This window comes from Triplophysa rosa, linkage group LG16 (genome assembly GCF_024868665.1).
Source record: "Triplophysa rosa linkage group LG16, Trosa_1v2, whole genome shotgun sequence".
Taxonomy (NCBI): domain Eukaryota; kingdom Metazoa; phylum Chordata; class Actinopteri; order Cypriniformes; family Nemacheilidae; genus Triplophysa; species Triplophysa rosa.
This window is the reverse complement of record NC_079905.1, coordinates 11317480-11330489: the sequence shown is the minus strand read 5'-3', so window position 1 is coordinate 11330489 and position 13010 is coordinate 11317480. Positions and strand designations below refer to the sequence as shown.

Below are 13010 nucleotides of genomic sequence, written 5' to 3'. Positions count from 1 at the left end.
GGTTTTGCAAATATATAACCAATAAAAATTATTAAAGGGGTGGTGCAACGGTGTGTCATGCATTCTGACTTCTTTACAATGTTGAACATGCTGTCTTCTCATGATTAACATGGTCAACTTGTCAAAAAACGAGTTGGGCGTATTACGTAGTATTTCTGTGCTTACGTAGTAAGCACGCGGCAGGCCCACGCGGCAGCAAGGAGAGCAGGAGAAGGCGCATGCGCAGACGTCACTTTCACTTGTGTGCAGGAGAGAGAGAGAGAGAGAGAGAGAGAGAGCATACTTTCGCGAAGTTCAGGTGTTTGTTTGTTCACTGCATTTGGGTGATGAATGTTATATAAATGGTGGATATAACGCTGGAATTGGAGATCGTTGGATATATTGGATAACTGATATATGGAGCCGCCCCAGCGCTAAAAGATTTCGGACATGAACCGCATGCGGTGAGTGAAACTGATGTCTGTGTTTTGTTGGCAATGGGTGCGCACGTGCATAGTTCAGCCTACCCCTCTCCCCCCCGCACGTGCCATATGCTTTAGGAAATAATCGTACAGCTGTATCTATCTTTTATAAATGTGACCAAACTAAATACTCTTCGAAGATACGAAGTATGCAATACTACTCTATAGGTACTCAAGATTAATATGAGATTGGCAGAAACCACGTGTGTTAGGGCCGCTTTAAAAAGTGTTTGTCAACTTTGACAACACGGTATGTAATCGCTTAAACAGAACAGTGTTTTTTCCATTTCCTGAAAAGAGGGAATTTGGACATCCGAGGTTTCTGAAGGACAGCAGCAAAATCCAAAAAACCACAAGGATTTAAATAAAAGAATCTACTGTACCAATTGTATTCAACAATGTAAAAGTTAAAAGTGCAGTATTACAATACCATTATATGTAATTATGTAATAATGATTTTGCCCAAACCAGAGAACCAGAGGCCAGAAGAGGAAGAGGACATCCATATGCGAGGAAGAGAAGATTGAGGTGAGCATTCACCCCCCCCACACACGCTTCTTTATGACTGTCAATTTCACTCATCTACCTCTAATATTTAGAGAGCGTGATGAAGGACGACAGCTTGTGTATGTTTACACAGCAATCTCAGGCCTCTCCACTCACCAGCCTCATTCAAACACACACGGCGCTCGCCTCTAATAGCTTGCGTTTCCATAGGAACCGTCGCCGCGGGAGCGCAGACAGAGGCAGTCTACTCTGCAGAAAAAGCCCAAAGCCGATGACACGCGGACCGAGTGCACCACCTGCAAGGGACCGGGCGACAATGAAAACCTAGTGAGGTGGGTAAGCTCTCGCGCCGCGCGGCTTTGAGCATCTGTGCTCGCGAGAGCATGTTTGATCTGGGGGGGTTATAGTCCTCATGATTAAAGTTCAAGCTTCATTATAAAGATTCTGCCATGCATGTGCGAATGGCTTCACGGTGCCCTCTCCGTTTGGCTGCCACATGTATTTGCTCACTTGGTACGGCAGTAATGAGCTGTCTGATTTACCGTCATCACTTGGCCCCTTGTATGAGGTCTTGATTTCTATGAACGGGATTGTTTTAAACATAAGCCACCGATTCAGATCAACTGTCTGTCTTTAACATATGCTGTCATGCTTTTAAATGCCGTAACATTTCTATGGTAACGCTGAAATACACGCAGAGAGACTTTTAATTGACACTTACATAATAGAAGTGACAAACAGTCGCCAACTCCGAGCCGTATTCGGATAATTGGAGTGGCTTGTCAGGGTAAGTGAAAGTTACAAGTATTTCAAGACAATGCATTGATGTAGGAGACATAAATATGCAATGTTTTGCTAAGCAGGTTAGCAGGTATTTGGCCTCGGTTGTGGTGTGAGGCGTGTTGGCCTGACTCTTTCTATCTTTGCATTGAACAGGTTTTGAGAGCCGGGCAGCATCTCCTCCCCACCTCCCTAGCAAAGGACAGATGAGAGAAAGACAGGGAGAGAGAGAGGGAAATATCTCGTTTGAAGAGCGGCGTTGGGGTCGGGGAGGAGTCACAGATGGCCACCTCTGACCGCCACCTTCGATCGTCCTCTACCCAAAGCGGACCGTGCCATGGACTTGATCATGGTTAAATGATGGTCCGTTCGAGTTTTGTGAAAAGACGATCAAATGTGGACTCGAAAATGAACAATTGCGTTGGGGGAAGAACAACCCTCATCGGACACTATGAAAGGACTTTTTGTGGATTTAAGTCTGTAAGGATACTCAGTTAGCCAGTTTGGAGGTACTTGCCTGTAGGGTGCTATACTGGAATACATGAACAGTGACGCTTGCGGATTAACTCGGATCTAAGATTTTGGGCCTTTTTCCACCTTCTTTGCTAGCGTTTCACTGGCATCTGGCCCAGCTTCTATCCGGGCCTTCTGGACTTTCTCTTTCACGTTGGCTCTACAACGGCACACACTACTAACCCTCTGATCACATGATCTGTGCTGACTGAGTCACATGTGATTCTCAACGCTGCGTTCCCTGTCTTACTTTCTTTTTATTGTGAATTCACTTAATGCTTTTGTTTCTTGACTCTGCTGTCTTTTGCTTATGCTATGTGTAGTCAATGGGTAAAAGTAGAAATTAGAATCAGTAGCATAATTTTTACTAGTTGTGGTGCAGTTATATAGGTTAATATGGTAATATCTGTACTAGCACTGTAGTTTTCAGGAAGTGTAGTATTTGTAAACGGGTGAATCTCACAAAAACATATCCAAGTCATATTTCACCACAAAATCGAAATATGTTTTTTTCTTATTACATAGTAAAAAAAATTTGTATTAAAGTAATAATAATTTAGGGCAATGTTGTGCTAAATTTCAATAAAATCATCACATCAAAATGCAGAAAATTATGTTTTATGAAAAATATGCTTTGTTTTCTTTAAACTAAAATGTGTTTTTTATATTATTTTGAGGTGAAATATAACTAAGGCTGTCAAGCGATTAAAGTCCCAGTGAAATAAAAAATTACAATGCCTATTTTTACATGATATACAGCAGCGATTATTGTAAATAGTTTATCAGTGTGGGCCATTCTCGTTTTAAAAATTGTGTGGCCTCATAATCTTCAGTTAAAATCTGAAAATGCACTTCCTTCCTGTAATGACTATTCATTTTAGATGACGTATGTTAGATAGCTTGGGCGGAGCATCCGTTAACTCCTCCCCTTCAAATGTCAGTCTGTTGCCAGTTCCATTTCAAAATGCAACGTATGTTTTTATACATACAATCAAATCACAGAGAAATACGAAAGCCACGCAAACTGTTTTCTCATTTAAAATTCCATTTCACTCAGAAATGCATCAAAATACGTAAGTAAAAACGAACTCAACTTCCGGTTCACAGGACTTTAATTGTGATTAATCGTGTCCAGAATGAAAGTTTGTGTTTTAATAATATATGTCTGTCTACTGTGCATATTCATTTTGTATTCATAAACACACACACATACATGTATATATTGAATATGAAAAATATAACATTTATATATAATTTCAATTATTGGTAAATATAAATAAATATATCTCAATACTTCCTACATATATATATATATATATATATACACATGTATATGTATGTTTTTGTGTTTATAAATACAAAATTAATATGCACAGGACACAGACATATATTATGTAAACACATACTTTTATTCTGCATGCAATTAATTGTTTGACCGTCCTAAATATAACTTGTTTCACTCCATAACATCACAGAATGTTAAAACTAAAGTTATTTAGTTGGCAATGGGTTGTGTTGGTATCTGAACCATCAACCCTCCTTCCTATTGCACTTTTGACAGCCTAGCTGCCTAATTCCGAGGCAGGACGGCTGACAGATGACGGTATCCTGTGGCTTCTATCTTTATGCCACGGGGGACAGCCTCGCCCCACATGCCCTTTCAAACTGCTTACTCGCACCGGAGCAGACGCAATACTTCCTTCCTGGGATTTATACATCTATTCCATCTCTGGATGACTTCAGCTGCCCTTTAACCTCTCACCCTGCTGTATCTTCAGCCAGAGCTTTATCTTTCTGTTCTACTGAGCCGTCTTACCTAGCTCATTGCGTACTGTGTGTGTGTGTTTGTTGGGGCACGTATATTGCATCTGCTTTGTGGAGATAATGCTAGTAGATGGAGCCTGTTAGATTACTGGACGTCTGTTAAGTCAGCTTACTGAAGTATTGAACTCTTCTGCCTTTTTTCTTAAGTGTTTCTGGCATACGCTGTGCTGCCATTTTGTTTAAAACGTTAATTTGTACTTGAATATTTTGAACTGAATTTACGATGAAATTTTACTCTGTTTCATGTACTGTACATATGACATTTTGATTTTGTAGTTGTGCTTTATAGTTTGTATAAATGTGTCTTGAGATGAGATGTGGCATTGCATTTAAAGTGTGAATTTGAACTGTGCATTATTTGGGAGAGTGTTGTCTTAGCACAGAGGCGTTTGCATCATGCAGGCCTTAATAAACTCTTGACTTTTTCACCTCATTGCTATCATGATGAATGATTCTCAGTCGGGCTAGTTAATGGCTCGTGCAGGTTGGTGTTCGAGTCCAGCAGCTATGTTGTCTCTTGGTTATCGTTAGGGATGCATCGGTGTCCGGTTCTGCCAGGGAGAGTCAACCAGGGCTTTGTTCTTCAATGCCAAAATTTTGACCATTGGCATTCAGTCTGGTCCCTTTTGCAGCTTATTCTGACCAGAACTGACCATTTAGGAAAAACACTGACTTTGATTTACAAGGTATACCGGGTATCTACATTAAAAAAATAACTTGTTTACATGTACTGATCTGAGACTCTGTCAACACTAATCCAAATACATTTAAAGCAACACTTTGTAGTTTTTCGAACTTAAAATAATGTCTCTAAAAATATTTCAGTGGTAGAACAACTCTTAACTGGACGAATTCTGCTGCCGCTGCTACCTGAGAAGCCTCATAAAGGCTACAACCACACTCTGTAAGTTCTGTGTTCGGGTCGGCGCACACAGCCCGCCCATCCCCTGCCTGCGGAAGAGTGCGATATGGTTTCCAAACAGCGTTTCTTCATTCGCCGGTTCCATCAGTTTAGTAAACATATTCATGTGTATTGAGCTGCCCACGGGGAAGCTTATACAGCGACATTATTTACTACACTGGTAACAGACAATTGCGCTTATCAACCACAGCAAAAGTTCTATAGTGTCGCTTTACAAAGCCACATTGAAACGTTTTAAAATGCTTATGTCCCTGTATTGCGCATTAGTAAAAATGTTAGCCAATTCAACATGCTTTGTGAGATTTTTTTAAATTTTCTGCCAACGTTTTTTTGAATGGACAGACAGACCAACAGGTGGAGCTGTTGCTGCTTGCAAAGTGATAGTTCACCCAAAAATGAAAATTCTGTCATCGTTGACTCACCCTCTTGTCATGTCAAACCTATATGACTTTCTCTCTCATGTACTTTAAAATAAGATATTTTGAAGAATGTTTTTAACCGGCACCCATTCACTTGCATTGGTTTTGTGTCTATACAGTAGAAGTTAATGGGTGCAGGTGCTGTTCGGTTGCCAACTTTCTTCTAAATATTTTCTTTTGTGTTCTGCGGAAGAAAGTCCAACAGGTTCGAAATGACAAGAGGGGGAGGGGGAGTAAATGATGACAGAATTTTCATTTTGGGTGAACTATTACTTTAACATCATACGATAAAATGAGAGAAAATGTAAACCGTGAATCATGCCAAAACAAATATGTTGAAAACAACTGCAGTCCACCATTTTTCTTTAGACTGAATAGGTCATAACTGCATCGCATGACTAAAATCTTGCATTGTTTTTTAAAAGCTTCCATGTTCACATTACAATACGAAGGGGGCTTTTATTTACAATAATTGGATTGTTTTTATCAAAACTCAATCATTGTTTTGGTTGACAAAAACGACATCTCAATGTGGACAGAAGGCCAAACAAAGAGAAAGGATGCGTTTTCAAACGAAGATGTATAGTGTAGACAAGGACTGAATCAGCTGTTTCCACAGAATTAAGAACCAAACCAATCCTGATGTGTAACTGCATAATTTTTATGTGTACAGCATAGTTTTTGATCTGCCATTTTGGCCAGTTTGGGGTTATAAATGAATCTAACCATACATTTAGTGTGAAGTTCTTCTAAATTTTGTACACAATCTCAATTAGTGACCATCTCTTCTTTTATTTTCTGTTTTCCTTCTCTCTTTTTCTCTGTTTTCCTCTCTCATGTTCGCTCATTTCATCTGCCCTCTTCAGTACACTCCCTCCCTTCTTCCCCATCAGTAGTCTCCCTCTCCACGTGCCAAGCCAGCTCTCCAAAGCCAGAGAGTGAAGGCTTTCATGGGGAAATCTAGTTAACGGCATAACAAAAAGCCCAGTGTGTCTGCTAGCGAGCTGACTAGCATTTGTGCTTTTACGACAACAACAGTGACAAGCTATATCTCTGTGGCCCACCGAATCTCTAAGCCTTGGCATGAACCACAAAGATCGAATCACTTCGGCATGACCAAAACCTGAGCGCCCCAATCGCTCATACTCAGTCCAGTGGTTTGGTGCGAGGGGTCTTGGGGGATGAACAGCAAGGCCCACGTTTCGGTCTGAACCCGGGGAGTGGATAGAGGGGGAGGAGGATGTTCTGGAAGAGCGGTAACCTTTCGGATGATGAGCGGCTTTCCTATTACAGTCCTGACACGATATCCACCGAGATGATTTAATGGCGGCATTTTGTTTTTGCTGACTTCACTCCTTTTTGTCCCCCGTTCAGACTCCCCACCACCATTAAAAGAGAAAACCCAAGAGCCGGGGCTGCAGCGTGTGGGAAGACTAGCGAAGCAGCTAAATTCTATTAAGCGGTGTCTTATCCTACCCGGTTTTACTGCAGCATGTCCGGAAAACGTGTGTGTGCATTTGTCTCTTTTCTTGTGTATTTGGCACCTCTCCCTCTTTGTGCATTTGGTAAAGGACTTGCGCACATCCCAGAGGTGTCTAACTAATTAGCAAAAGCCTGGTAGAAGTGTGTAGACTGCATACGCCGGTGCCAAAGCAGACTGTCTGGATGGTGTCCAGAGCTGAGTCAAGGAACTGTAGGACGCTTAATATAAACGGGCACGTTTGCATTTAATAGCTGATCCGGAATCAGCTCGAATGGTTTAACCTCAATCAGCTTTGGCCAAACCACACAAGTGACCGTCAGCTGTTAGAAGTGCAGGAATTGCGCAGAGACCGTCAAAAAGTCGACACACTGTGGACCCCTACTGACCACTCGGAGAAGTCCAGCAAGCAGCCTGAAAGTTAGTGTCCCCACCTGGCCTTACTGGCGGTGAGTACGAGAGTAAATGAATGAGTGAGCCGGTTGGTAATGAGATAATAAAGAGGAGTTACTCTGTCAGAGCATCAATCTGCCACTCCAACTTTAGCGGCGGGCCCGCTCGGTGCCGCTCCTCCTTGTAAAACAAAGGCCTCTTAATAATACCGTTCCCACCTCAACAGTAAATCAAAAATAGGGAGGCTCACAAAGGCTGATAATCCACTTTCTCAATAGAGGGGATTCACGAAAAGCCACGGGGGCACTTTGTCACGGTCGGCAGTCAATGGCCGAGCGCCTTCTGCCTCATTGATCCCTGTCACGTGGTGGCTCCCCAAGTAATTGCGCTGGACCCAAGTGATAAATTTGCCGTGTTTGTGGTGTCCATTTGGGTGAGAGCACGGGGCCAAAGAACTATAGTCGCAGTGTTACACCCAACAGTCTGAAACAGTTTGGTAAATGAAGTACAAGAATGAGGAATTTTATATCTGTCAAATTGTCATTTTTAGAAACGTTGGCCTGTTTGGAGAAAGCATTACGTAAGGTCAAAGAGTTCATCTAAAAATGAAAAGTCTTTCATGATTTACTCACCCTCTTGTCATTTCAAACCTGTTTGACTTTCTTTTTTCTTCAGAATGCAAAAGAAGATATTTTAAAGAACAACGGCAGTACACATTCACTTCTATTGTATGGAAACTAAACCATTGAGAAGTCAATGGGTACAATCGTTGTTGTTCGGGTACCAACACCAAAATTTAGGTGTTTTCGGTACCTCCTTCTGTGTTCTGAAGAAGAAAGAAAGTCATACAGGTTTGAAATGACATAATGGTAAGTAAATGATGACAGGATTTTCATTTTGGGGTGAACTATCCCTTTCATTTGTTTCAATATGTGGAGATTGAAAGTTGGTTATGAGAAAATAAGACTGAATCTGAGCTTTGATGAGCCAACACTCTTGTCGCAGGTGACATTATATTTTTATATAACTCTTTGTTTCATAACTCAGTTTCATTCAAATGTGTAGTTAACATAGCTAGCTATTAAACAGAGCGCTGTTCGAGAGATTTGGGTTCCACTACCGAAGCATTTTTTTAAGGTCACTGTGAAAATTGCTCTTACTGGCAGGACGTTAATCCACAAAAGTGCCAGTTAAAATTCCCATGCAGAGTAATCCCTCAACATAAAACCTTTAATTATATGTTTAAACATTTACAAAATAATCTTTATTTTGCTATTAAATGGTCTTTTAGCTATCTTATCAGTAGTGTACCAGTGTTCCTTGATTGTTTCCTTGTTTTGTACTTTGGTTCTAGATGTCCTTGAATGACACTGGAGACATTTTTGTTAGATACTCATGGTGTTTGGAATGAATGGTGTTTGCTAAGGGTATACCTCATGCATGGAAACAAATTTACAATGCTAAATATAAAACTTACAGTACTCACAGTAATAGGCCAGCACCATTTGTGTTAGACATGAGTGGTGCAACTTGTTATAGACCAGTGTTGGGGGTACGCGTTACAAGTAACGTGCGTTACGTAATAAGCGTACTTTTTAAGTAATAAGTAATGTAACGCAGTTACTTTATAAATTTACATATCAATACTCGAGTTACTTTGTTTTTCAAGTAACTCGAGTTACTTTTCAGTCTAATCATTGATTTATATGAACATTTTTTTTAACTGCAGAAGTGAAATTCTGAATTAAAAGTAGCGTAGACAAGATCGCACATGCTTGCGCAGAAACAGTCGCTAGTCAGACAGCGTTGCCATGTCTGCAGTGCTGCAGTGTTCGACTGTTTGTGGCGCTGCACGCACAGACAGATCTGCAGATTTAAATGGGCATGGTCACTGTTAGAAGAAGGGTTGGGGAGTGGGCGGAGCACGGGAGAAAGAGAGGAAACAACTGTCATCTCTTAGTCTCCTCACCAAATACCAGCATATATACAACATAATATGTTAAATGTCATTTTCCCCTCAAAATAATATTATATAATATTAGTAATATATTATATGTTAGATTAATCATAATTTCGTATAACACTATCGAGTTGTTTTGGCTCAACGAAGTGCTCGCAATGCAAAGAGGATCTGTCATATCGCGTATATATTACTTTAAAATTAAAGAAAAAAAACACCGGCCGGTGTTTTTGCCAGCCAAAAATCCTCATTTTCCCACACAGTGTTATACGATTGGAAACTACTCTGCCATCACAAAAGCTCACCGGTGCCATCTTGTGCAACTAGCCGCGCTGTCAAAACACAATAAATATGGAGAGTGACACCGAAGTTAGCAGTGTCAACAGTAGGCAGAGCTCTGATGAGGTGGAGGACTACTGGTCAGGAAATATTTGAAATGTGTTTTTTAAAGAAAATAAAGGTGTGTTATAGGCTATATAGGATTGTTAAATGCATTACAGTGTTAAACACTAAAGAACAGCAAAGTCTGGGGAAGCATGAGCATCAATTAGGTGAGAAAAAGTAATGCAAAAGTAACGCAAAAGTACTTTGTTACTTTCCACAAAAAGTACCCAAGTAACGTATTTAGTTACTTTTTATAGAGTAACTCAATATTGTAACTAGTTACTTTTAAAAGTAACTTTCCCCAACACTGTAATAGACTACTTCAGAAAACAGAAACCTCTCTGGTTCGACGCTGTCCAGAACTTCCTGTTTCAGTTTTTAAGTAAAGTTTAACAATAAAATAAATAAAAATGAAGCCAGAAGTGCTTTTGGACCAGTTTTTATATCTTGCGAAGTGGTCAATAGAGAGGTATGTTGTAATAATTCTGCCAAGCCTTAAAACAAGATGTTCCCCAGCAGATGATTAAATGCTTTCTAGATATTTCACCAGCATACCTCCTAGTTTTTTGTTATATTTCTTATATTCCAAGATGTGGTATGATGTACAGTAAGTTTTTTAGTCCTCTTTTAACTTTAGAAAGACTTCTTAAATTAAACTGTAGCAATTCTGACACAGTCTATAGATATATTTACTATTTACCACAGTAAGTGCATGTGAACCGGAAGTTGGGATCAATAGTGTCACGTATTTCTGAGTGAACAGAATATTGAAAAAAGGGTATGCCTTTTTTTCACTGTAAATTGATTGGATCTATAAAACTATAAAACTTAATCTATAAACTAATTTATTTTCCTCAAAATGGGTTATAAAATAAATAGGAACAATTTTGATTACATGTGAACACTCATGTGAACATAATATACTTCAGTATAGTTGTAGGAATCCTGCTAAAAAGGCAATATAATTTTAATGAGAACTGATAATAATCTCAGTGGGGATTTTACTGTTGTGGCCTTTGCTATCTCCCCTTGAAATTTCCTTTCGGGCCTAAAAGTTCCAGAAATCTGATGCTGGCGATTGCCCATGTCTCATTAAAATCGTGGCATTAATGATCGGTAAAACTCCACGCACGCCAGCCAGGAGCCGTTTTACTTACATGTACCCTCTTCACTTTTATCCAGTCAGATCTAGAATTGTACATTATGGTATTAAAACATCTTTTGATTAAACAGAGCTGTCACGTGCTGCGTAGATGAAGGCCGTCTGCTCTGAACCCGGCTGACTGGCTCAGGCTTTAAAAGGAGCATCGGCCTGAAATAGAGTTATAAGTGGAAGGATAAGAAGAGATCAAGCAACAGAGCCACCGGGCTTTCACCCTGCTCAGAGAAAAGAGAGAGACGACGGGAAGGGAGCCTGAGCGTGCCAGGGGGTCTCTAAGAACTCCTCTTAGAGATTAAACAGTAGATGAAAGGAGATACGCATCGCTAGCCCAGAGCAACATGTGTCACAGACAAAAGCAATCAATCGTGTTTTTCCCCTCACCTCACATCCCAATAAGATTACATCAATCAATAGACACTCTTATGAGTGATTGGATTGCGTCTGAGTTGGAGGGGTGGAGAGAAACGAGCGGCTCAATTTTCCCAATGATTAAAGCAGACCCAAATTGCTTTGATAACATCAAGGACTTTGTGACGGGGTCCGTAAGGGCAATGTGCAGGGCAGATACGAGTCGGCGCTTGAGCGCTATATGAAGCATGGTGGAATGAGAATGACATGCCAGCCCGTGACGTAGAAGATGTTTTGAGGCTCCTCGTGTTGGGTGGTTGCTTTGTTGTTGGTTTAATAAGTCAGGCTCAGATTCTTACTTTTGCATTGGAATGTCTTTGTTTTATGAGCCTAGTTCAATGAGCATCTAGTGCAACTCAACGCAACCCCACATTAAATGTATTCTTTATTTATAGAGAACAAACCTTTTTGAAATGAGACATAAAACACACGGATTACCAGGAAAATGTAATGTAAAATGTGAAAATTCCATGGAAATATTGACAGCTTTCCCTGCTGAAAACAGAATAGAAAATTGAATGGATTTAATGGTTATAATGGGAGCTTTATTTGTTTTAATGGAAACCATATATGGATTTTATTGGTGGTTTTAATGGAAAAGCTAATGGTTCTTAATGGTATTTTAATGGAAATTAGAATTTCTGTGATTTTTTTGTATTGTATTGTTTTGATTTGTTTTTGTCCAGCAGGGTTAAATGTGCCAAATTTACGTTGGCTAACGTATTATAAATACTGAGCCAAATTTTATACTATTATTGCAGGGCTTAAAGTTTTAAAGATCTCCGGCTTGGCGTTTGACTGCGGAAAAAAGAGTTACTTAAAAAAAGATTACATTTTAAAAAGCTTCTTTTTTATCAGTTCGAGTCCATAAGTTCGCATACCAATGGTATGAGAGGAACACAGCTTTCACTCTCAACCAAACAAACATTACTAGCCAATCAGAATTAAAATGGGGCGGATCTTGGTTGCCGGAGTGTAGACGTCACTTAGGAGAATTACGTTAGCAAGCAAACAGTCGGCTTTTATAATAAGGTTACCCACAAAATGCCAATATTAAAGCCAAAAAATGTATCTATCCTTCTGAAACCTTCTCCATCTATCACTTCTGAAACCTTCAACCTATCTCCATATTTTGTGATTTTAATGTTTTGCCATAAATAATTATTATTAGTCACACATTATGAGTGATATTTTGCCAATATCTAAACAATAAAAAGTATTAAATAGTGCTTGACAACTTTGACAACACGGTATTAAATCTTTTAAAAAGCAACGTTACGGTGTTTTTCCATTTCCTGAAAAACAGCGAATAAAACACAGGTATTGACCAATCAGAATCAAGGACTGGAACTATTACACACTACAGAATTGTTACTTGTTCCCTTTAGCCACGAAGACAAAATTGTTTTCATATAGTTATTTCTTTATTAGTTCTTCGATCGTCTGTAGATCGTTACAAAAATCATTTTGAAAGGTTGCTTCCTGTCGAATGTCACGATCAGCGGGTGGACAAGAGGAGAACCCAGATGCAGGCAGCGGTTAAGGGGTTGATAAACAAGACTTTAATAAATAAACCAAAACAAAAACCCACGATGGAGTAACAAGGACAGGACTAAATAATAAGACAGAACAAAACACTACCCACGTGGGGGCAAAAACAGGAGAACAAGAAACTAAACAAACTTAACACGACTGGGACTAAACTAAATAAACACGGCAACAAGACAGGGTAATTTAGACAAGGCTAGGAATACTTCACCAGGTTGTTGCACACGGCAGACAGACAGACAAGGCGTA

The 13010-nt window shown here is 39.8% G+C and overlaps 1 protein-coding gene across 2 annotated transcripts in view; it reads left to right on the top strand.

Moving 5' to 3' along the window:
- Positions 1 to 13010, top strand: part of phf14 (PHD finger protein 14) — a 75558-nt gene that overhangs the window by 38277 nt on the left and 24271 nt on the right. The window contains exons 15-17 of one of the 2 annotated variants that reach the window (XM_057354883.1): positions 933 to 989; positions 1179 to 1300; positions 1905 to 3554. In XM_057354883.1, the coding sequence (XP_057210866.1) occupies positions 933 to 989; positions 1179 to 1300; positions 1905 to 1911 (186 nt within the window). In that variant the 3' untranslated portion in view covers positions 1912 to 3554. Of the gene's footprint in view, positions 1 to 932; positions 990 to 1178; positions 1301 to 1904; positions 3555 to 13010 lie in introns of those variants that run through there. The other variant, XM_057354882.1, reaches the window with a different exon arrangement.